General features: G+C 36.9%; 1 protein-coding gene across 1 annotated transcript; it reads left to right on the top strand.

Annotated features, from left to right (window-relative positions):
- The first annotated feature begins 719 nt into the window (after window positions 1-719).
- LOC127102433 (uncharacterized) lies at window positions 720-4,488 on the top strand. The gene is made up of 4 exons (XM_051039804.1): window positions 720-2,012; window positions 3,066-3,326; window positions 3,399-3,791; window positions 4,180-4,488. The coding sequence occupies exons 1-4, from the start codon at window positions 720-722 to the stop codon at window positions 4,486-4,488; spliced, it is 2,256 nt and encodes a 751-aa protein (XP_050895761.1).
- Window positions 4,489-25,001: the final 20,513 nt, after the last annotated feature.

Raw genomic sequence — 25,001 nt, 5'->3', positions numbered from 1 at the left:
CAAACAAAATAATTGTTACTAACGAACAAATCCTAAAACTGTGACACTTGGCTTTCTTCTTTTCGCCAAATGCTTCCACGCGTCTTCTGCCAAACGTCACAACTCTTTTGAATTTAAAATTTCACTTTATGTCAAAATGACGTCTCTCTCCAGACTTTGTCGAATTGTCAAACCATCAATATGTCAAAGTGTTGAAAACACTTATCAACTAAATTGTTAATTCCAATGGCGTCATTTGTCGAAAAAACCCTTTTGCATACTAATCTCATGGCGTCAAAAACGCACGTATACAAATTGCCCCCCAACAAAGATGTTTCGACTGTTTTGGAGAAACAGTCATTTGTTGTCAACCAGTGCTTTGATGCTATGTCATTTAATTTCATTATTTCCAAGTTTTTGTAATCTCAATTTCCAATACATATTCATCATTACACTTTCTCCAAGATGTCACGTCTAGCCCACGTTCAGACTCTACCTCCATCATTTCCTAACATCATGGCCTCTTTTCAACTTCCACCTCTTCAACATCACCATGAAAATCGGCCACGTGTCCCACAGTCATCATTAATATTTCAAAGCGTTTTTATCATCTTCCTTCTATAAATACCCATAAACCATTTTCTCTGAACTCTTTTAACGCTTTAGAACTCCTTTCTTCATACCCATTTTTTCTTAAACTTTCAACTTTCCTGAGAAAAATTCCTTTGTTCTTCCCAACAATGGCTCCTCACAAACCTTCCAGCAACAAACATTCCAAGAAGAATCGAGATTCAGCTCTTTCTCCTGCGCATGATTTGAAGGGACCAATGACTATTGGAAACCAACAATATGTTCCTGAACCTCCAAATGAGAGAGAAAAAGAATGTATCTACAAATCCCAGGTATTAATTCCTGTTCTTGTTTCTGGAAACTGTCACGCTATGTTAGGTCCACTTCCGAATCCAGAGATTAAACCAGATCGTTTAAAAGAATTTTTTCCAACTTATTTCCATACCAAACCCATAGGTGTTGGAGTGAAACCTCAACCTAAAGAAAAAACTGTAGAACAAAATGATCCACCGAGTTCGACGGATGATGGAGAGTTGAACTTAACCTATTTGAATTACACCAGGATATTTAGAACTTGTCCATGGTCGAAAGACCCTTCAGACTACTTATCTTGGCTAGATAAAGTTGAAAAGATTAAAGGGGATATTTGGAAGGAAGTAGGCATCTTCGACCTTATTCAATTGTCGAGAGTAGGACCCAATATTTGCCCCAATATGCTTTTAGCTTCGCTTTATTTTTGGGACAGTACCTACAACACTTTTCACCTTCCTTGTGGGATGGTTACGCCCACTCTCTTCGACGCAGCAACCATCCTTGGCTTTCTCCCCAATGTGATAGATTTCGACCCCATTAACCTAAACAAAGATACCATCGCTTTCGACACTAGCTTTGCTCCATACTCTTTATTTACGTCTTATTATCATGACAAGAGTACCACGGAAGTCTCGGATGTCGAACACATAGCCTTTTTGACTCTGTGGCTATCCAAATATGTGTTTTGCTCTTGTTCCCTCCAAGTTGCCAAGAGATTCATCACCATGGCCAATCAGCTTCACGCAGGCACCAAACTATGTTTAAGTGAAATAGTTTTGGCGAATCTTTACGAATCTTTGAGTGAGAGCGTACATCTTTTGAAAACCATCAAAACCCAAGGTAAAATCAATTTGTCAAGACCTTTCTGGATTTTACAATTATGGCTCAATGCCACCTTTGAAGCTTCTCTTCCTGTAGAACCAGAGGTGGACGAAGAAAAAGTGAAAGGCAGGACTGTCGAATGGCCTAGGTTGGTGCAACTAACGCCAACTGATGAAGGAATTAGCCTTCGACAAGCTTTCAAAAGTTATGTCATGATGTTTGCCAAAAGGTACCATTTTACTTCGACCATGGCACCTTTTGCTGATAGGAAAATTGGACCTGAATGGTTTACCCAACAACTGCCTTTGGAAATGCAGAAGGATGAAAACGTATTTTTGAATGTTTGGGAATCATTTTTAACCCCCAGGCTCCTTTTTTCCCATCGTAACGCAACCAAGAACCAAATAGCTTTGATAGTCTATCAACCCAATTTCGTTGCTAGACAGTTTGGCTTGATCCAAATAAAACCTCGACCCATCTTCCCAAAGAAAGGATCCATCATTTTTTACAATTCCCTTCATACTGAAGATGAGAGCAAAGAACTGTCGAAGAAGCTGACTGATGACTCTCTTGACATTCGACCAGTGATCTTTCGACCATCTTTTCTATGTACTCCTGAGTTTGATGAGTGGTGGAAGGATTATTATTCTACCAGATTTTTTGACGTAGCAGCCTTCACTACACATTTAACAAATGCTTTTGCTTTTGTGCAGGATCGGACCAAAAAAGGTATTCAAAGACACATTAGAGAAATACAAAAATTTCAAAAATATTTCGAAACTGCGTATAGACCTGATGATCTTAGTCGAACCATACACGAAGCAGCAGCAGAATTAAAACGTAAATTGACGGAGAAGTTTGAAAAATTGTCATTGCCTTCAAATCTTCGACCAGAGGCGCGCTATGACCTGGCTTTCAGTTGTCATCCACCAAAATTTCCTCCTCTGCCAACTGCTGAATTTGGCATGGCATTTAGCCCTCCATTTCCAGATTGGTTCGTTTGTGGGGACTATATGAAAATTCTTCGTCAACAATACAAAAAACCTGTTGAGCGTGTGGTTCCGACTAAGTATCATCTGGACGAATACCAAGGGCACCTTCATATTGGAATAGAACACGTTCGCGTGGAAGATCCCACTCTTGAAGGTGTTCACAGAAAACATGATTTTTCCTTTGTTATTCTAACTGTATTATCATGTATCTCTTATATTCGTTTCTGAATCTCCTTTCTTTCCTTAGCCGTAAGGATTCCTACCAAGAAAACTTTTGTCGAAGCGTCGCCAAGTGCTGCTAAGAAACCTTCGACAAAGGTACAAAACTCACTCTTTCCATTTATTCTTTTTCCTTTTAAGAAACTAACTGGCTTTGGTCTGCATGACTAGGTAAGTCGAAAACCCCCATCAGTCCAAAAAAGAAAGAATGAAGAGGAGAAAGAAGAAGATAAAGTTCCTAATGAAGAATCTGGTGACGAATCTCCAGAGCTAATCCCCCCTCCTCAGAAGAAGAAGAAAATCAAGAAGGTCTCTTCCCAAAGATCCATTGTTAAATCAGTTAGAAAGGATTCTGCAAGTACTCCCAGTGCTAACCTTCAGTCGAAGGATACGGAGAGTGGGAAATCTAGTTTTAACACTGAGATTCCTGAGGTAAATCTTTATTTCGACTGTATATATTCATCTTCTTTGCATCTCTTTCATCTAACTTAGAATTATTTTCAGAAACAATTGGCTGTCGAAAGAACACCTGAGAAAACTCTGGAAGAAACAGTCCAAGAAGAAGATATCCCCCCAAGTGATCATGACAGACAAGCTATAGCAGAATTCGACGCTACAATGGGTGAAGCTTCTGAAGACGAATCTCCTCCTCATCCAGGATTAAATGCTGCAAATCAGGGTGACGATACTGACATGGAAGTTGGGGTCGAAGATGACCATGAAGACGAAACTGCCAAAGATGGGGACGACCAGCCGAAACAAACAGATGCTGGGCAAACTTTAGGGAGAAACAGTCAACCCGCTCCTGACCAGACCCCAGGAAGTGCCAAATCAACTGGTTTCTTTCGCGAAGAGCTTGAGAGTCTCAAAGTGCAGAAACCCTTAGAGTATCTGAAGGTTATGCTTAGCACTCGTTTTAATTTTCAAGATTCTTCGCAGAGCAGTTCGACTACTTCTGGGGGCCACTTCTGAAGCACCATCTCTTGATAACATTTTGACCAAGATTAAGACGAAAATCCTTGATGTTGATTTGTTCAAAATTTTGGAAGAAAACGCCCTTGCTCACATTGAACTTAAGAAAATTTTGAAACAAATAAACGTCTTGGAAACTTCTGCTGAGGTTGGCAATTTTGTGATGGAGTTGATGACCCTTATTGACTTGGCGGATGCAGACCTTCATCGTCAAAGAGATCTTTCCCAGCAAATCTCCTCAAAATCTGAAACTCAAACTGCTGAATGGGATGCTGTTGCAACTTCGACTGACAAAGTTTCAAAGCTGTAGCAGCTTTCTGAAACTTATATCAAAGAAGTTGCTGCTTGTAATGATAATATCCAGAAATGGGAGAAACAAATAGCAGCACTTCAAGAAAAAATTTCCCAAGAGAAAAAACGCAAAGCATCCATACAACAACCTAAGCATGATGAGATCGACGACGAACTGAAGGTAGGTATTCGACATGCAGAAAAAGCTCAGCAACTTAGTCAAGAGATTGAGACTCTCTCTACTCACAAAAGTCTTTGTGACCATCGACTCCAGTTTCAGAGGAAGAAATTCGCCACGTTGAAGGAAACTTTTGCTAGTATCAATTTGTAGTCGAATTAATTTAACAATTCTCGGCCCTTTGAGGCTTTCTCTGTAATAACTTTAGTGCCCTTTTCATTTGGCAAAGCTATCACAATTATGTTTACAATTATTCTACTGTTATTTTTACTTCCTGCAATATTGGCTTATATTTTTTCAAATACTTTCCATTTATCTTTAAGATTCTCTCATCTTTCCCTATTTCTTCAATCTCATACGCGCCATTTGAAAAACTTTTCAAAATCTGGAAAGGTCCTTCCCACTTAGGAGACCATTTTCCCATTAACCTATCTTTTCGATCCATAGGAAGGATTACTTTCCAAACAAGATCACCAATTAAGAAGGTTTTGAATTTTACTTTCTTATTGTAAAACTTTTCGACTCTTTCTTTTTGTCTCTTTATTAGATCTAGCGCACGCAGCCTTTCTTCGTCTAGATCAACTAATTCGTCCATCATCATACTCCAATATATATCTGATGGGATTTCATGATGCCTTTTCACTCTAACTGACTGCAAATATATTTCGACTGGTAAAACTGCATCATGTCCATAAGTCAACTTAAATGGAGTCGAATTTGTTGCTTCTTTTGGAGACGTTCGACAAGCCCACAAAACTTGATCTAAAGTTTTATGCCAGTTTCTAGGTTTTTTCCCTACATGCTTCTTGATCAAATTTATCACTACCTTGTTGGCTGCTTCAACTTGCCCGTTGGCTTGAGCATAGTAAGGTGTCGAAGTAAGGAGTTTAAAACCTGTTTCTTGTGCAAATTTCTGCATATTTTTACCAGTGAACACAGATCCTTGATTTGTTGTTACTGTTTCAGGTATCCCAAATCTGTAAATTATGTACTTTTGGATAAAATCTATGACTGCTTCTTGGTCCACATTTACCAATGGTGTAGCTTCAATCCACTTAGTGAAGTAGTCTATCCCAACCAAAATATACTTTTGCCCTTTTGAAGAGGCTGGTCGAATTTCACCAATCAAGTCTAAAGCCCAACCTCTAAATGGCCAAGGCTTTATAATTGAATGCAACTCACTTGCAGGAATATGGGGTATGCCTGCATGTACTTGACATTCCTGACATCCTTTTGCAAATTCGACACAGTCCTTCAGCATTGTTGGCCAATACATTCCTTGTCGAAATAATAACCACTTCATTTTATGACCTGCTTGGTGTGCGCCACACGCTCCACTGTGCACATTCGACAATGCTATGTAAGCTTCATCTTCACCTAAGCATTTCAACAAGACTCCTTCTGCAGTCTTTTTGAACAATTCGTTTCCAAAAAGTACATAACTTAAAGCTCTGTATTTTATCTTTCTTTCTGCTTTCTGATTTGGGTCTTGTAGATAATTCTTGATGGCCTTTCTCCAGTTTGCAATTCCTGAATCATCTATATTGAATATCTCAAAATTTTCTTCGTCACCGTATCCTAATCTTATTGACTCCAAATCTGATGGGGACAACTTGGTGGATACGACTCTTCCTCTGACTTCAATAGCCTCTTCTAACTTTTCCTTCGACACTTTGTATCCAGACGCCAGTTGAGCAAGGTCATTCGCCTCTTGATTCTCCACCCTGGGAATGTGCCTAAAGGCCACATTATCGAATTCCTTGAGAAGTTTATTGGCTATTACAAAGTACATGATTAAATTTTCTTTCACACATTTATATTTTTTAGTCAACTGCTTTATCACCAGTTCAGAGTCACCCATTATTTCGACTCTTGTTGCCCCCAATTTCAACAATATTTCAAGTCCAGCAATCAAAGCTTCATATTCTGCTTCATTATTTGAACACAGACTTTCAACTTTGTACTTGAATTTTGTTGGAATTCTGTCGGGAGAAATAATGAGCATCCCAACACCAGTTCCGTTTTTATGACTGGAGCCGTCGAAATACAGTTTCCATGGTTCTAATTCGACATATTCTACATTTTCGTCTATAGAGTGGTCAGCTATAAAATCAGCAACCACTTGTCCTTTCACAGCCTTTAAAGGCAGATATTTCAAGGAATATTATGTTAATGCTAAAGCCCATTTTCCAATTCGACTATGTAAAATAGATTTAGATAACATATATTTTATTACGTCGAAATGGGAAGAAATGTATACATCAACAGGCTTTATATAATGCTTTAACTTCATACAAGAAAAATATACACATAAACATAGCTTTTCTATAATACTATATCTAGTTTCAGCATCATTCAGAATTCTGCTGAGATAATAGATGGCCCTTTCGACGCCATTCTCATCTTCTTGACACAGCATACTTCCTAATGTTTTGTCTGATGCCGAAATGTACAATCTCATACTTCTTTTTCTACAAGGAGACATTAGAATTGGAGGACTAGCCAGGTATTCCTTGATTTTGTCAAAGGCAACTTGTTGTTCTTGCCCCCACATAAAGTCTTCCTTCTTTAGTCGAAGTAGAGGAGAAAAAGCTTGCGTTTTTCCACTAAGGTTGGAGATAAATCTTCTGAGAAAGTTGATTTTCCCTAGCAGAGACTGCATCCCCTTTTTCGTTGATGGCGCTTTCGCCTCCATTATGGCTTTGGCTTTGTTTTCATTTATTTCGATCCCCTTCTTGTGGACCACAAAACCTAAGAAATCACCCGCCTGCACACCAAAAGCACATTTAAGTGGATTCATTTTCAAACCAAACTTCCTCATCCTTTCAAAGGATTGTCGAAGATGATCTATACGACTTTTTCCTGAAACAGACTTAATCACAATATCGTCAATGTACACTTGCATGAAAGTTTCAATAAAGTCATGAAAGATGGAATTCATAGCCCGTTGGTAAGTTGCTCCAGCGTTCTTTAAACCAAAAGGCATTACTACCCATTCGTACGTCCCTATTGCTCCAGGACAGCGGAAAGCTGTTTTAGGAACATCTTCTTCGGCGATAAAAATTTGATTATAGCCAGAGTATCCGTCTAGCATACTTAAATACTCATGGCCTGCTGCAGAATCTATAAGCATTTCTGCCACTGGCATGGGATATTCATCCTTTGGGGTAGCCGAATTAAAGTCTCGAAAATCAATGCATACCCTAAGTTTGCCATTTTTCTTAATTACAGGAACAATATTTGCAATCCATTTGACATACCTGGTTGTGCGGATGAACTTGCATTTTAGAAGTCTTTCGACCTCTTCTTTTATTTTCGATAGAATCTCTGGTGCGAAGCGTCGTGGAGTCTGCTTTACTGGCTTCTTTCCTTCCATTATTGGCAGCTGCAATTCGACCAAACTTCTGTCTAGGCCAGGCATCTCGTCATAATCCCATGCGAAGCAGTCTTTGAACTCTTTCAGCAACTGGACTATTTCGACCTTAAACTGGGGGTCCATTTTTGCGCTTATGTAGGTTGGTATACTTTCTTCCCCCATTCCTAAATTTATTTCTTCTAATGGATCCTGCGCCACCATCTTCACGTTAGTTGACACTGGATCTTTTTCGAACCCCAGAGGTTCGTCATCATAAATGGCGTCAAGCTTTTGGTGTTGCCATTCACCCATTTGGTTGTTATGATAATCTTCTGCAACGTCTCTTTGGGGACATTATTCATTGGAATTTTCTTTGTTGGCTTTGACAGCCATATATTTTACTTCAGCCTCAAGGGCCTCTTTGAGTTTGTTTTCGGCTATGTAAGCTGTAATTCTTTCAAGCGCTGATTCTTTACTCGTCATCGTCAAATTCGCTTCCCCGTCCTGTTGGCGCTATATGAGTAGTTCCCCACATGTAAGATTCGCCAATTACTTCTTTGTCCCACTGAAAACCATGTGTAGGATGAAGGTACATGGAGCAGTAGACGTTGTCTGTTGCTTTTAGGTCGAACTCGGCTGGGCTGCACGGAGGTATGTGAGCCAGGTTCTTGTCGAAACTTTGACTGTTGACATTGTTTACTTCTGTCATGAAATAGCTTTGATCAGCCTCAATATTTTTGACAATCCCGTCTGGCCTCCAAATGGCTATTCGCTGATGCATTGAAGAAGGTACGGCTCCTACACCATGAATCCACTCCCTTCCAAGCAGTAGGTTGTAATTCGCCCTTGAAGCAATGACCATGAACATTGTTGGCCTTGTTATGGTTCCAACAGTCAAATTCACCTGGATAATGCCCATGGTGGTTCCTACTTTTCCTTCGTAGTTCGACAACACCATGTTGTGAGGTTTTGCGTCTGAATCATCCTTCCCAATCTTCTTTAGCATGAAATGGGGCATCAAATTTACTGCTGCTCCGCCATCTACCAGTATCTTGTTTACATCAACATTCTCCACCTTTCCTTTTATGAACAAAGGCTTTAAATGTGCTTTCATGGAATCATCTGGCCTTTCGAAGAAAGCATTTTGCTCTTCGACGCATCCATTGTTCATGACGTAGTAGTAAACGGGCCTGTGTGCCATTGTTTCCTCTTCCATCTCATCTTCTTCGTCTTCGACCTCCATGACTCTATCATAATCTCTAAGGAGGACAGAAACCACATTGCAAATCACATTAAAGGATGCTTCTGAGTCAGATTCGAAGTTGTCAATTATTTCGTCGTCTTCTTGCATCTTCTCTTTCGACGCCACAGGTTCAACCATGCTGCCAGGATTGACCTGGTGGGAAGTCTCTTTTCTGCTTGCTATTTGAAGATTGTTACTAGATTCTGCTTTGTCTTTACTGTCAGCATCTTTTCCATTCACGCTTTTTTCTGCAGCCTCTTTTTTTGCCATCTTCTGCCTCTGGAATCTTCTCCATTGGGATCTTGACATAGGGTTTTTTCCTTTGTAGTTTTCTGAAGGATATGGTCTTGGCTTATGCTTTTCCATTTCCTTCTTGCCTTCCATCGAAGCGCCCCTCTGAACCTCAAATTTTCTCCATTTTCCCTGCCCTTGGGCATCTCTAATGGGTTGAACCCATTTGTCATCCGTTGCTTTGTTAGATAGTTTGTAAGTGTTATGGTGTCTTTATCCATGCCTCCATTGGTGATGATCACTTCTCCTTGGGTCATATCTTGTTGTCCCCCAATTCTCTTTCCTCTTGGCTTTATCCACTGCTTCCAGATTGGTTGCTGCCTTCCTGTCGAAGATTGCACTGCAGCGTGGGTATAACATCACTTCAGTCCTCATCTTTTGGCACCTCTTGATGAATTCCACTAGATTTTCCTCTTCTTTAGGATACGCCAGCCTTTGGTACTCCTTTCGACGACGATCTTCACCCACTTCATCTTGGTCTCTCTGAGATACTTCCACCATATTTATCCCAACATTTCGTTCGTCAGCAATGCTTAATTCATTCATTTTTTTAATGAGTCTTTCTGCTTCGACTTCGACACCTCTTGGTATCTGGTCAAACTCCTTTTCTGGGCAGCAACACCAAGACATGTTCCTGGGACAATGTTTGCAACAACACTTGTTCCAACTTCTTTTGGGGTCCTCCATTATCCTGTGCAGGATTCCACTGGTCACAGGCTTCATAGGACCATTCACAGCTTCTGCTTTGATTCTTGTGACCTCTTCACTGAAAGGCCCCATAGTGTTGACGCAGTTTGCGACATCACCTGTCTTTATTTGATCAGGATCAAGGCCTTCAGTAGCCTTGTTTTCAATTGTGAGGTCTTCAGTAACCTTCTTTCTGATAATAGGGAGACTCTCAATTGTCTCAATTGTTTTTTCATTGTTGCTCAAAGGTGCATCTCCCCAACCGGTTGGTTGGATTGTGTTGATGTCGATATGGGAGCTTGCCGGCGCATTGTATTTCACGAGATAATCATACTTCCCACTTGGCTGTCCCAAGCAATCCCAATTTTCTTCTTGTCGAACCATAACATCTTCAGCAATATTATCGTTGTCCTTTTTGTCGAAACCTTCAGTAGTTTCCATCTTTTTCTGGTCGTCAAAGCCTTCAGTAACTTCAACTTTGTTCTGGTTTGTGAGATCATCAGCAATCTCAACCATGTTGATATTTGTGTCAAAACCTCCAGCAGCTTCCAACATTTCAAAATTGCCATCAGGAGCAACTTCAACCTCCACCATGTTCACAATGGATGGTTCAGCATAATGGGCTTCGACTGGCTGCATGGGATTCGAATCAATCCTCATCTGTTGTTTTGGCTTATCACCAAACTTCAGCCTTCCGTCACGGATAGCATTTTGAACGAGATCCCTGAAAAGGAAACAACAAGACGTTTTATGGCCTAGAAAGTTATGGTATTTACAAAAACCTCTCTTTTTCTGTTGTTCCACAGGCGGTTCTTTAGCGCTTAGTGGTTTTATTAATTGACCATCTTTAACCAATAAGTCAAAAATCTCGTCACATTTGGTGATGTCGAAGGTATAAGTTCTTTTAGGAAACTTATCATTAGTTTCGACTGGGTTTCCGTTCGATGGAGTTAGTACTTTACACGAATAAGGTGGACCTTGCTTTAGTTCTGCTAAGTCAATCTCTTGTTCGTCGAAGTTGCTTGGTTCGTTTTCGTCGTATTCATCATTTTGACAAACCCCTACATAGGCCATCCTTTCTTTTTTATTCTTATTCGCTCTGAATTTTTCGTCTCTTAACCTTTCGACTTGTCTCACCCTATCTGCTAATTGCGCCATATCCCTTAGATACTGAATGTCTAGTTTCTTTCTTATAGAATAATCTAGTCCCCCTGCGGCCATTTCGATTAACTCATGTTCTGGCACCGGAGTGAAACATCTAACCTTTAGCAATCTGAACCTATTTAAATAATCATTTATTGGTTCTGAGTGTTTTCTCTTAACACTGGCTAATTCCTTCAGACTTATTTTGGTTTGTGCCATGTCAAATTGTTCATGGAATATCCTCTCTAATTGGGTCCACGTATACACTGAGTTTGCAGGCAAAGATGTAAACCAAGTAAACGCGTTTTTTGTCAAGGAACTAGGGAAATATTTGATTTTCAAATTTTCATTACGGGCTATCTCCCCCGCTTCGATCAGATAACGCGCTACATGTTCTATGGTGGACTCACTAGTATCCCCTGAGAACTTGGGGAACTTTGGAACTTTCCACCGTGGGGGCAATTCCTCCTGCAGAATATACTCCGACAGTGGGGAAGCGTAACTGGGCCTCTGTAATCCCATGTTCACCCCATTTTGTGCCATTATTGTTTCGACCATGGCCGCTAAATTGTTTTCGACAGGCAAGTTATTATACCGGATTCGCTGTTGCAACACAGCATCCGCGTCTTGGCCTCTCTGGATTACTATCCTTCTAGGCTCTTGCGAAACAGGGATTTCGACACGAGGCTGTTCGACCACATCCTCTTGGTTTCTGACGTTTGTCTGAGGATTGTCTAAAGGTATTTGGTTTATTGTAGGCTCTTCTTGGACCGCTACCACTGGGTTCTGAACCATTTGTTCTCTGTGCCGAGTTTGAGGGACCCCAAAAAAGTCAGCAATGCGCATCATTTGCGCTGCCAACAATTGGTTTGTTTGGGTGGTGTTTTGTATTAGAGGGTTAAACACCGCCCCCATTTGTTGCGTCAACATTTGGACCATATCATGATTACTCTCGTCCATTTGTTGTCTAATTACTTGCGCAGAATTATTTGTTATCGCTGGCATGTAAAGTGGTTGTTGGTTTAGTCTATTCATGTTTCCGCCATATCCCGAACTTTATAGTGGCGAAGACATATTGGCCATAGAATCAGAATACAATGCTGGCGAATTGTGTAAGTTTGCCATTACCGAAGTTGGCATTCCAAATGGTTGTTCCCTACCAAGCGGAGGCATGGTGAAATTTGTCACAAAAGGCCTAGAAGTGTTTCCTATAGGACGAGGTGTCCCAACAGGCACTTGTTGCGCCCTAATGAACGAACTAGGCGCATTTTGCGAAATTGAAACCACCGGTATTGATCCTGTTGACGAAGGTACAGCCTCTGACACAGGGACTGATCCCACATTTCCTCCCGTCGAAGGGATAGGGTTGGATACTGGGATGGCTTCATTTAGATTAGGATTATTTGGATTATTTGGCTGATTCTCCATTTTCCTTACTCTAGTTCTTTTAGGTCTTTCTACGTCAGATACGGCTAATTTACCGCTTCTCAGTCTCATACAACGAAGAAGAAACCTTGACTAACGATTATTTAAGTCTTAGATTTATGCACTGTCCCACTGAGCGTGCCAATTTGTTCGCAGTTGATTTTGGCGAACAAACTCTGGTTTTCCAAAACTTGTCGAATTGGGTTACTTGCAGGATCAACCACACAAATCCTAGGACATGTGCAAATCTAAATAACTTTGTAAGTCTCTAGATTAACTTTGGTATCTTTCATTTGGTTCACTAAGTCTTTCATGTCGAAAGATATTGACTACAAATACTTAAATAACAGTAAACTTAATAAGATTAAGATAGATGGCAAAAAATAAATGGCGAAGCATAAAGTGTCGAAAAGAAAATGCAAAAGATAAATGACTTGTAAATGTAAAGGAAAATTGGTAAAGAATTCTGAAATTTATAAGGTAAAACTTTAAGAAATGGTGTTTGTTTACACGTACATGTTCCAAATATGACCCTTTCCTCTCACACGGGTACTTTGAGTATTTTGCAGGAATTTTGTACAAGTTTTTCACACACACATTCTGATAACAACTATCCTATTTATATACAAACAAAATAATTGTTACTAACGAACAAATTCTAAAACTGTGACATTTGGCTTTCTTCCTTTCGCCAGATGCTTCCACGCGTCTTCTGCCAAACGTCACAACTCTTTTGAATTTAAAATTTCACTTTTTATGTCGAAATGACGTCTCTCTCCAGACTTTGTCGAATTGTCGAACCATCAATATGTCGAAGTGTTGAAAACACTTATCAACTAAACTGTTAATTTCAATGGCGTCATTTGTCGAAAAAACCCTTTTGCATACTAATCTCATGGCGTCAAAAACGCACGTATACACATGTACTCCGTAAAGAGTCTTTCATAAGCCTAAGGTTCCCCGTAGGGTTCCGATAATAATACCCTGTTGGAAGTCTACCATAGATGCAAGATTTTTCGTAAGATTCCAATATATTCCTCATAAAGAATCGTCCGTACGTACAAGATTTTTCGTAAGGTTCCAACATGTACTCCGTAGAGAGTCTTCCGTAAGCACAAGATTTTTCGTAAAGTTCCGGTAATAATACCCCATTGAAAGTCTCCCGTAGGCACAAGGTTTTCCACGTAGCTCCAACAATAATTTTCTGTAGGGTTTTGAAGATGTTATCGAGTTTGATTCCTAGTACTTGGAAAATGAGGTCAATTGATCAGTAAAATCAAAATATCATTAAAAAAAAAAGCACTATTCAATTTTCTCAAAAGATTTTATCACATTTTAATTTTCAAAATTGCTCGTTATGCAAGATGATTTTTGTTGTCGAGTCATCTACCCAACCCCATACTAACCATTGCATAAAATCTAAGGAGAAATTACATTAAGAGAAAAATAAAGTTGTAGAGAGAAGAATATTTTTATAAATGATGAATGATTCATTCACTATACTAACTAAATTATAAAAAAAAAACATTATCTAAATACTGTAACAATAGATTTCCCTTCGACCGCATCCTTAATGAAGAAACTTTTCAAACAGAACTATATAATAAGACATTCAAGTGTCATACAAAGGAGGTAAAGTCTTCCATTTGATCAAAACCTTAGCACCTTGAACACCTCTCATGTGAATCATTTTCGTATGCAAAACAGCCAGCATATTTCTTCTTTTTTGGGCTAGTAAAAATGTTTGGGTAGTAGTAGATCTTTAATATCAAAAAGGGGTTTATCATCGAGAAAAATTATCCAACACACATACCAATTCACATGTTTAAGAAAACTCGATTTTGTATGCCAACATAGCTCCATATAAAGCTAATGAAACACAATATACTAGATATCTTGAAGCCTCAAAGATGGTGGCACCATTAATTTTATTAGTGTCCCAAAACCAATTTGTCCATGGCTGCAAGGACTAGTTTTTTGGATAATAAAGGGTCTTCTTTTACATGACAATACTCAAGTTGAAGCCATGGACAAAAACTATCACCATCACACACACAGACCAAACCAAAGCTTAGAGTTACTCTTCCAACCTTCATTTCTTAAATGAAAATTGAAACCCAATACTTTGTAATGTTCAAGAGATAACCAAGTACAAGCCACAATTATAACACTCAGAGACTCAATTGGGAAGAGAATCTAAATTAGAAACTAATATAAACTTCTACATATCAAGGGTCTTGAAAGAGAGAATTAAGGTCATCAAAAGGCTCTTAGAAGTGCTCTGTATTTGTAAATTTGGTACATGTTCCTCCACCTACTAGTCCCAGCTTTGTATCTTTAACATGAACTTTAGCTGGCATCGAAATTCTGTCAAGAACAACAGCACTAACAAACACTAATTTACACTTCAATTTCTTAACCAAGTCCAAATTTAAGATTTTATTTGGGCCACAACAAGCAACCAATTTCTTTCCACCTAGAGCTTCTACTTTATCATATACAGGATCTTCTTCCTACCCATCCATCACTAATAATCTAAAGCTCATATCTTTCAATTGATGTCTATGGGTAAAAGGAACAACACAACACATACATAACCCTTTTGTTCTTATTTTGGCATTTCATCAAACAGTTGTAGGACAGTTAGCGGCGTTGGAGATGAATACGCATCCAAGTCCCGTTTCACATGATATGTAATGTTGGATTGGTTCATATTGGTGGATTGGTTCATATTGGAAGTTTGTGACATTCATTATTGATAAAATAATCCTAAGAAATTGTATAATATAATGATGGTGATGAAAGTTTTTCTAAACAAGAAATAACTAATTTTGGGAACAAACTGGTTTGGTCCTAAGATCCCACTATAAAACGTGGCACCAACACCTGTTATAACAACAATAACATCTCATTATAATGAAATCATTTCAAATGCTTCATCTACAACAACCATCTCATCTGAATTCTGTGTTCTGAGGGAAATCATGCATTACCTCTCTATACATTGTATATATGACATGTTTGGAAATGTAAGAAAGGGAATTCTAAAACCTATATTTAACAGATGTTACAGTAGATAGATATAGATATAGATAAAACAATTTAAAGAATCAAAAGGTAGAAATGACTTCTCTATTTTTAGTGCTTTAGAATTTTACATCACTATTGTATATTAACAGAGAAGACATACCCACACAAATTATGGTAACTATATATAAAAAGGGCTTTATCCATTATTCATGCTTCTATTAAGAGAAATTCTGTAATCTTCACTGTTCTATAGGGTGCATGAGCAGTTCCTTAATCTTCATTGTTCTATAAGGCACATGAGCAGTTCTGTATTCTTCACTGTTCTATTGGGTGCATGAGCATGCACAAAATCTGAATCGTGCGTGCTCCTCAACACCATATTTATCTCTTCATAACAGTTTCCACTCTGCAACAGCCAAAAAAAATTGTGATGGTGTCGCGTTCATAATCCAACATAGCAGAACGATGCAATCAAAGATATAAGCCAGACAGTTAAAATAAACAGCAGAAATGAAGAACTTAATATTGAAACATGTTGGAAACTATGCCAATATCTTATTTGAGCTAAGCTTCTATAAGGACTATTGAGCTTAGATTTTCAAATCAAAAGCTTTAACCTTGGTTATGAATCAAAGACAAACTAATTTGCCAGAGAAGTTGAATCAAATATTCGTATCAAGAAATCAATACAGGCTCATGTTTCTTACCAGGATAATCCTTACGCGGCGAAGCAAACCAAAAAATGGTACGTCCCAAAACAGAAAGAGATGAAACAATACCAGCAACATAAAACACCATAACCAACCCAATTATCCACGGCAGCAACATAAACCCAATCACGAAAGTAACCGAACCACACAACATCAGAGCCGTCGAAATTCCCAAAAGCAACGAAACGAATCCCGCCGGTGTTATCTTATTCGCCGCCATCGAACGCCTCAGCGACGACACCGACGGAGGCACCGGCATGACCGGAGCTCGATCGGAAAAAGTTAACGGCGTCGGCGGAAGCTGTAGAAGATTGAAAACCAGAGACGATAATTCACAGATAATCTTCGATTGTTGATCTTGATGTCCCCTCATCATGTTCTTCTTTTTTTTTCTTCCGAAAATCAGAGGGAAAAAACGGAAAATATATAATCTAAGAGAAAATTAAAAATAAATTAAAATTTCAATATTATTAGAATAATAATAAAAAGAATATATGAAGAAAGAGGAATGAATAACCTAGAAATGAGAATCGATTTTCAAGCTTTTGTTTGTTTCACTTTTCTTGAAATTTGAAAAGGTTGACGACGACGTTTTGAGGGAAAAGACAAAGCGTTTGGTTGGTTGGGTTAAAGAAAAAGTGGGTTACATAAGGATTGGATAATTGGTTTGGAAAATGGTGAGTTATTGGAGAGATGAGGGAGGTGATTATAAATGAACCTGCAAAGCATTGATAGTAAAGATTGAGAAAGATAGATAGGTATGGGACCTCATGACCTGGCTCTTATCTTCTTTCTTTCCTTTTTCTTTTCTCTTTCTTTTTGGAGAGGTTGGTATTTTAATTTCTGGTCATAATTGCTCCATTTTCGTTTTACTTTTTTATTTATTTTTGGACAGACTTTTCTTTTTTTAGTTTAACTTTAATTTTTGTTTTATAACAACAGTTTTGCTATTTTTGGTTGGTTGGTAAGATAATTAATTTTTTTTAAATATTAAAAAAATCTTAAATAAACAAGTTTTTTATTATTATTTTTAAAATAATCATATTTCAAATAAGAAATATTACATATTAGTCAATTAAATTGACGACTGTCTATCAAATAATCAATTTAGTTAGCGAGAGTGTATTATAAATAAGAGAATGAGTTAATCTATCTGGTATTTCGATGTAATATTTTTTTAAAAAAAAATAAATAAAAAATATATTAAAAAATTAATATTTAATTTAAATATGATTATACACAAACATATCTTTTACACTAATGATGATGATCAGCTTGATCATACATGTCGATGGTTCCACATCTCTTAATCACCATTTCTCGTATCCCTGGAACATTAACGTCATCGGATTCTCTAATAAGTTCTTATAATTCAAAATGCTATTGAGTTTATTGTTGTGTCCCGTTTTTTAAATTAAAATCTCAAAGTGTTCCACTTTGAAGAAAAAAAATTAGGATAGCCCTTTTTAAGAAGGGACTCGTCCATTCAATGGGAAATGACATGTTGCGTTTGTAGCCATGAAGGAGTTCGGTCATTCATTGGCCGGGGGTTGAATATTATAATATTTTTTTTTCATATTTTTTGTTTATTTAATGATTTTAATTAATTTATTAATAAATAAAATTATAAATTTAATTTTTAATGAAGAAAATCATATTTGTATAAATCATTTTAACTTTTTAAGTAATTTTTTTTATTTATTTAAAAAAAACTAATTGGTCTAATAATTTAATAATTATCTAAAATAATTATTTAAAATATTTATACTATTTATTTGATTTTAATAATATTTTAATCATCCATGATATTCGTTGGCCGAGGGATGTCACTGATAGTGGACTCTCGGCCAATGAATGATCGAGTATTCATGTATTGATTTTCTATAAGTAACTTGATGTGCAAAAATATAATTCAGCTTACTTAGCAAATTGCATTTGTAAAAATGTATGTATGAGGTCTTATGTTTTATGAGCAAGACAAAAAAATCAATGTTTATCTAGATCCCCAATGGAATTTTAGACCACTGATTGCAGCCATAAACACAAGTTTTTGAGAGTTAGGTGGGCTCATATGAAGGTGAGAAAAGTAGAGTATCATTGTTCATACATAGCGTTGACTGATGCAAGCCCCGATGGTACGTACATGTATTGATTGGATCGTATTGAAAATGATTTAGATGTTCAATGTGTGTTTTCAGCACATAATGGTGAAGTTAACAGAGGAGTCGAAGGTCCACTTGTGTTGGTTGTTGTTGTTGTTTACTTTGTTAAGAAGCTTTTTGGATTTAAGTTGTTGTGATTGTACTTTGTAATCAGAAGTCTTTAATATTAAATATATTCATTACTGCTTGTTCCATAGACATTAGAAATACATTACTTAAGATAACATAATACTTGCTTAAAAGATGATATTAAAAAATCAGCGTAATCATCTAGAGGGTCCTGCCGCATTTGGACATTTTCTACGCATATGGCCTATTTTGTAATAAATCTCACACCTTCTCTTTTCTTTTTCAATGTTGTCCATTTCGATTCTAATCCAGGTGCTGGTTGGACACCATTTCTTCTTCATTCTCATAGATTCATTGTGGCAAAGAGTAAATCCTTCATTTCATGGTCAATTCTCCTCATGGGAAAGTCCAAGGAAGCTTTCCTTGTAGACTTGGAATACATTAAGAATTTTGAACACGTCTGGTATGTGAATGGAGTAGTCCTAGCATATACTAGAACATGTTGTGATGACATGGGAGCAAGGTAAGTGAAATGCTTGAAATTTTCCACAATCGCACCACTACTTCCTAAGGTCAACGCTGAAAGTACCTGTTGGCCGACCATCATTCTGATTAATTTTTTCATGGACCATGAAATAGAATCTCTCGCGATCAAATTGCATGACATTATGGGTGTTAGCTTTACTCACTTCTTCAGTCATTCCCTTATTGCAACTATTTGTCAAAACCTACCCAGAAGCCAACATTTTTGTCCACTAATGGCTTCTTTTACCAAAGAGCGATCCCAGTCGATAGTACGTAGATTAGACTAATGTAGTGATTGAAAGGTTCCAGGTTGCTTTGCGTACTGAGTTCATTGCTTCTGCAATGTTAGTTGTCATGTGTCCCCAGTGTTGCCCTCCGTCATATGTCATTGCCCACTTCTCCCGAGGGATGTTGTCTATCCAAGATAAAGCCCCAATATTTGTTTTTCGGATTTCTCCGCGATAGTAATTAAATGTTACATTTGTCAACGTATACATTGTAATAAAAATGTTATAAAAAACATAATAAAAATGAACAAGTATTTGCGGCAACTGGAATTTATATGGTTGCCCATGTTAATAATTTTTTTGCATAGTTCCTTGTCTTTAATCTCACGCATGAGGTTTTACGCAATGTGTCTAATGCAGTAGACATGTGAAGATGGAGGATATTGTCATCCATTTTTAGGATTGTTATATGCACTCTTAATCGATTCATGTTTGTCTGATATTAGATATAGATTAGCTTGCGGTGTCACGTGTATTCTCAAATTCCTAAAAAGAAACTCCAAGCATCATTTATCTCACATTCAACTAATGCGAAAGCTAATGGGTATGAAAGATCCGTTGTCTTCACCAACCTCTTCAAAGTGGGCCTCTTCAAGATCATATTCACTATCTTCACTAACCTCTTCATTGGGTATGAAAGGTTGATTATTTTGTGTTGGTTCGTCGTCGGTGGTTTGACTCATTCCATATTGATGTGATTATGTAGATTGAGTCGGACATGTTTCAACATGTTCAAGTAGATGAACATGAAGGTGAAAAGAAACACAAGTAGATGAACATGTTAAATAAAAACTTTTTCAAGCCAACTCAATCAAACAATAATACGAATAAGAAAAATAACAAAGTTATTTTTATACTGGTTCGATATTAATGAAGCTACCTCCAGTCCACCATACCAATGTGATTCTTCCTTCTCAACAAGGACTTAATCCACTATAACAGAAACTGATTACAGACACCACAAAGACAACTCATCTTTGTCTTCTTGAGTCTATCTAACTAAAACCTAGTCACTCAAGGAAATCACTCAAACAACTTTGAGATTTACAAGTGTGTTTACAAGTATTGTTTCTAAGAAAGCAGATTAAAACAAGTTAAAATAATGAATTTCTTCATACAATAACGAGTAACAACTCTTGTGTGTTTATAAAAACTATACACATCGTCATACCCCAAATTTGTCCCTAATTCAATAAATGAATTCAATCATCATGACATTCGAATCATCTGGATAACATAGCATATGTTTCATCATGCATAATGCATAAAATACCGGCCAAAATAAATTTTCAAATCTATAGACATATCGGTCAAAGTGATTCTCAAATGTGCTGAAATTAGTAGACGAAAAATTTCAAAATCGAGCTTGCAGATGTCAGTTTTATTAATGTACGGTTCACGTAGTTCAACCTGACGTGCTTGTTTTATTTTTTCAGCTACTTTTTCGGCCACATTTTGATCAGTCCTATCATTTTAACCGGTCATTTTTTATTTCAAAATTTGATCAAAACATATGTGTTTCCGAGAAGTTTATTTCGCGGTGGTCATTTTGGTGCATTCATTTTAATTTTTTGAGCACTTTTGCGTCCGACTTTTATTCATTTTGAGTCTGTATATTTTTATCTTTTTGTCAACATGTTCATAAAAAATAAATAGAATTTAATATGTAATTTTCTGATTTTATTTTAATTATTTAAATTTTATTTATTTTAATTATTTGAACTCATTTCTTATCCCATAAGCTAGCTAGAGGGAGTTATGGGAATTTCGTAAATTTGTAATCCTATTTTTTAGACTATATATTTCTTCATTGGCAAATGTAAGAGGGAGTCAATCCACCTACAGCAAGCGGTGCATGCTTTTGATTGTTTTCTCTCATTATCACAAAAAATCATAAAAAGAGAAAAAGCAAAAATCTATGTGGTGATTTTAGTGGCTTTTCATCTCAACAAAATCACCACCTTGTTCCTCCTTAAAAAAACTTCATAAATCACATGTAAAAACTCTCCCTCTTTTCCACCTTAAAAATCCATACTATACCGCTCATGTTTTTCCCTCACTCACAACTCCAACAATACTCCATAAAGTTCATCCACACTTTAATCTTCATAATAACTTTCTTTTATATCAACTAACAAATCTCATAACACCCACCTTCATGTTGATACTGACTTCTCACATAACATCATCTCTTAATCTCATGGTATCTCTCTCTTTTTTTTAAATAAAAAGGGTGAGAAAAGAACTTTCAAGTAAAACAACTTCCTGCTACACACTTGGTTTCCTCATAAACCACCATATTTATTTTCTTCCATTAATCAAGTGCATGCTTTTCTCTCCATTTCAACTTAGTTAAATAAAAAAGAGAAGCAAAAATTGAAGAAGAGGAGTGAGTCTTCTTCGTGGATTCTCTCTCATTTCTTCATATAGCTCACTCCAAAACGCACTCTCACAAACATCATAAACCACTTGAAGCATGAATAAATAGAACAAAAAATGAAAAATATTACTTCATTCACATCATTAAAACAGCCTTCAAATACACCACACAAAACAACAATTATTCATCATCTTCAAAACTCTCACCATCCTCTTTCATTCAACTACCACCTCAATAACAACCGCTTTTTTACCGTCGTGAAAATCTCTTCCAACCACCACCAAACATGACTTCGACTCTACCAGAACTATAGGTCAATAATCCGCCGCGAACCACCATCTTTGCGCATGTCCTCCGGTATCCTCTTATCTTTCCTTTTGTTGGCATCAACTTATGATTATTTTATTTGTTTGTATGGATTATATTTTTTGAACATATGTTGTTGTTGTTACCAGAGTAAAAAGAGAACATGAGAGGAAGAAGAACTTTGAATTGTGATTTTGTTTTTTTATTGGAAAACCAAATGCAGCAGAGAGAGAGAGAGAGAGAGAGAGAGAGAGAGAGAGAGAGAGAGAGAGAGAGAGAAGAGAGAGAGAGAAGAGAGAGAGAGAGAGAGAGAGAGAGAGAGAGAGAGAGAGAGAGAGAGAGAGAGCGAGAAGAGGAGAGAGAGAGAGAGAGAGAGAGAGGAGAGGAGAGAGAGATGAGAGAGAGAGGGAGAGGAGAGAGAGAGAGAGGAGAGAGAGGAGAGAGAGAGATAGAGAGAGAGAGAGAGGAGAGAGAGAGAGAGAGAAGAGAGAGAGAGAGGAGAGAGGAGAGAGAGGAGAGAGAGGAAGAGAGAGAGCGAAGAGGAGAGATAAGAGAGAGAGGAGAGAGAGAGAGAGTAGAGAAGAGAGGAGAGAGAGAGAGAGGGAGAGAGAGAGAGCGAGAGAGGAGAGAGAGATAGAGAGAGAGAGAGAGAAGGAGAGAGAGAGAGAGATTATGCTTCTTTTTTTATTTTACTTTTATTTTTTTCCTTTATTGCCATATGTCGAAATGTGATTAGGGGCTTTGGAAATTTTGAATTTCTTCCTCTCTCTTTTTTTTAGTTTTTTTCATTTCTTTCTTTTTTAAGATTTTATGTTTAGAGTTAGGGTTAGAGTGTTTGGATTGGGCTATTTGACCCTTTCTACTCTCTACACCCTCCACTTGGGGAGCCTTACCCCTGCTAAGCCCATTGAGTTCTTTTTTATTTTATTTCATCATTTTGTTTATTTGTTAGTTTTAATTAGATGATAAAATAGTAAAATAACAATAACAATAACTCACTACTTCATTAATTAATTTAGAAATATATTAGTTTTTTTTATTAAAATGATAAAAAATATTTTATTTTTTTATTAGACTTATTTATTCAATTAGATACTTAGAGTTTTCATTTATTTAATATAAAAATAAGATTAAAAAAAATCAACGAAAAGTCAACAAAAAAAACTTTCATTTTAATTTAATTTATTTAGTTTTTTTATCCTTTTCTTATTTATGATTAATATTCTCTTTGTTTATTCCATATTCATTCATTTTGATTGTTTAGTCCTATAACAATATTATTTTGCTTTATTTTTATCTTTTACTATTATTCCCCAATTGTTTAAATATTTTTATTACTTTTAAATATTTTTATTACTATTATTCCCTAATCATTTATTTGTAATTGTTTAAATATTTTTATTACTTTTATTTCTCATTAGTTGGAACAAAATGATTAATTAGATGATAGATAAAAATAAAATATAAAATCAACCTTTCAAACAAGAACAAACACTTGATAAATATCAAGTTAATTTTCAAAAACCATTTCTCAAATAATTTATATGAATCAAACCTCGATCAAACATCGAGTGTTTTTTTCTTAAATCAAATGTAATATTGAAATCTTTTTCTAAACAAACACGAAAGAAGAGGACCGTTGGAATCTAGCATTCCGGTGGGAACCCTCGAATGATCAGTCCCGAGCCACGCATTTTGGGTTAACCGTTCATTTTTTTCTTTCGTTTCTTAAAACACTTTAATTAACTTGGACAAAATAAGAGTCGTTGGGATCAAGCATTATGGCACAACTCTTTGAACAATTGATTCTTATCAAGCGTTTGTTGTCCATCAAACAATTTTCTCAATTAATTCGAATGAAAAAGGATCGTTGAAATCTAGCATTCCGGTGGAACCCCAAATGATTGATCCCGAGGCTTAGGTCTCGTTCTCATCAAACATTCTTCATTCACCTATAAAAAACATTCAACCAATCAAACTCTTTTCTCGCCGCCGTGGGATCTTCAAAACCTTATCATAAATGAAAGACATTTTGTTTTAAGACGATGCAAAGCAATGCTTCATCCACAATTATTGATTTGAGATAAGTGACATTTTTATGAATGTTGATTTGTAAATTCATTCGATGTGATGCAAATGTCCGCTCCTTACCTGTTTTGGGTAAAACAATGTTTCTCGTCGATTAATACAAGATAGATTTCACTAAAATCGACCAAAAAACAAACATTTTCTACCCAGAACTACGTAAGCCTTGAATTCTCTATTGCACTCGGAGATACGAAGGAGCAGGATTGCGAAATCTTGTCAGGCCCATTAATAAAAAATTAGGTTTATTTCCTTTCTTCCCCCTAAGAACAAAAACCTTTTTAGGTCCTCTCTCATTAATAAAAAAAATATTTCTCTTCTCTCTCTTTTTGTATCCCAAATAAGTAGAAGATTAGAAACTAATGTAAGCTAACATTCAATTCGATACTAACTAAACGGTTCTCGTTGAGTACAACGAACATAAGGGGTGCTAATACCTTCCCCTTGCGTAATCGACTTCTGAATCCTGATATTGGTTGTGATGACCATATCTTATCCTTTCTTTTAGGGGTTTTATCGATATTTTCTCTTTCCCACTTTGGGAATAAATAAAATTTGGTGGCGACTATGTTCAGTACATCTCGCGAGCATGCGATTGTGCTTCGCAACGTCATGTGTGTGTGTGTGTGTGTGTGTGCGAGAGAGAGAGAGAGAGAGAGAGAGAGAGAGAGAGAGCGAGTTTTGGGGTTTTGATATCATGAACAAAGATCTACACCTCGAGCTTTGGAAAAGGAAGAGAGAACACGTAAGTTAAAATTGGAAGTTGTGTAGTATTAGTGTTGGTTCGTCAACAACCTCTAGCCTTCCTATGAGAGGGTTACTTGCAGGACCGACTACAAAGTCTTGGACTTAGTGTTTGTGTGTATGGTGTTTTGGTAAACAATGTCTTTGAAAATTTAAAAAGGCATAAATATAACTCTTGATGAGTTAGGGATGTAGTAAAAAGTATGACAACCAAAAATGTATTG

This window comes from Lathyrus oleraceus, chromosome 7 (genome assembly GCF_024323335.1).
Source record: "Lathyrus oleraceus cultivar Zhongwan6 chromosome 7, CAAS_Psat_ZW6_1.0, whole genome shotgun sequence".
Taxonomy (NCBI): domain Eukaryota; kingdom Viridiplantae; phylum Streptophyta; class Magnoliopsida; order Fabales; family Fabaceae; genus Lathyrus; species Lathyrus oleraceus.
This window is presented reverse-complemented; position numbering and strand designations above follow the sequence as displayed.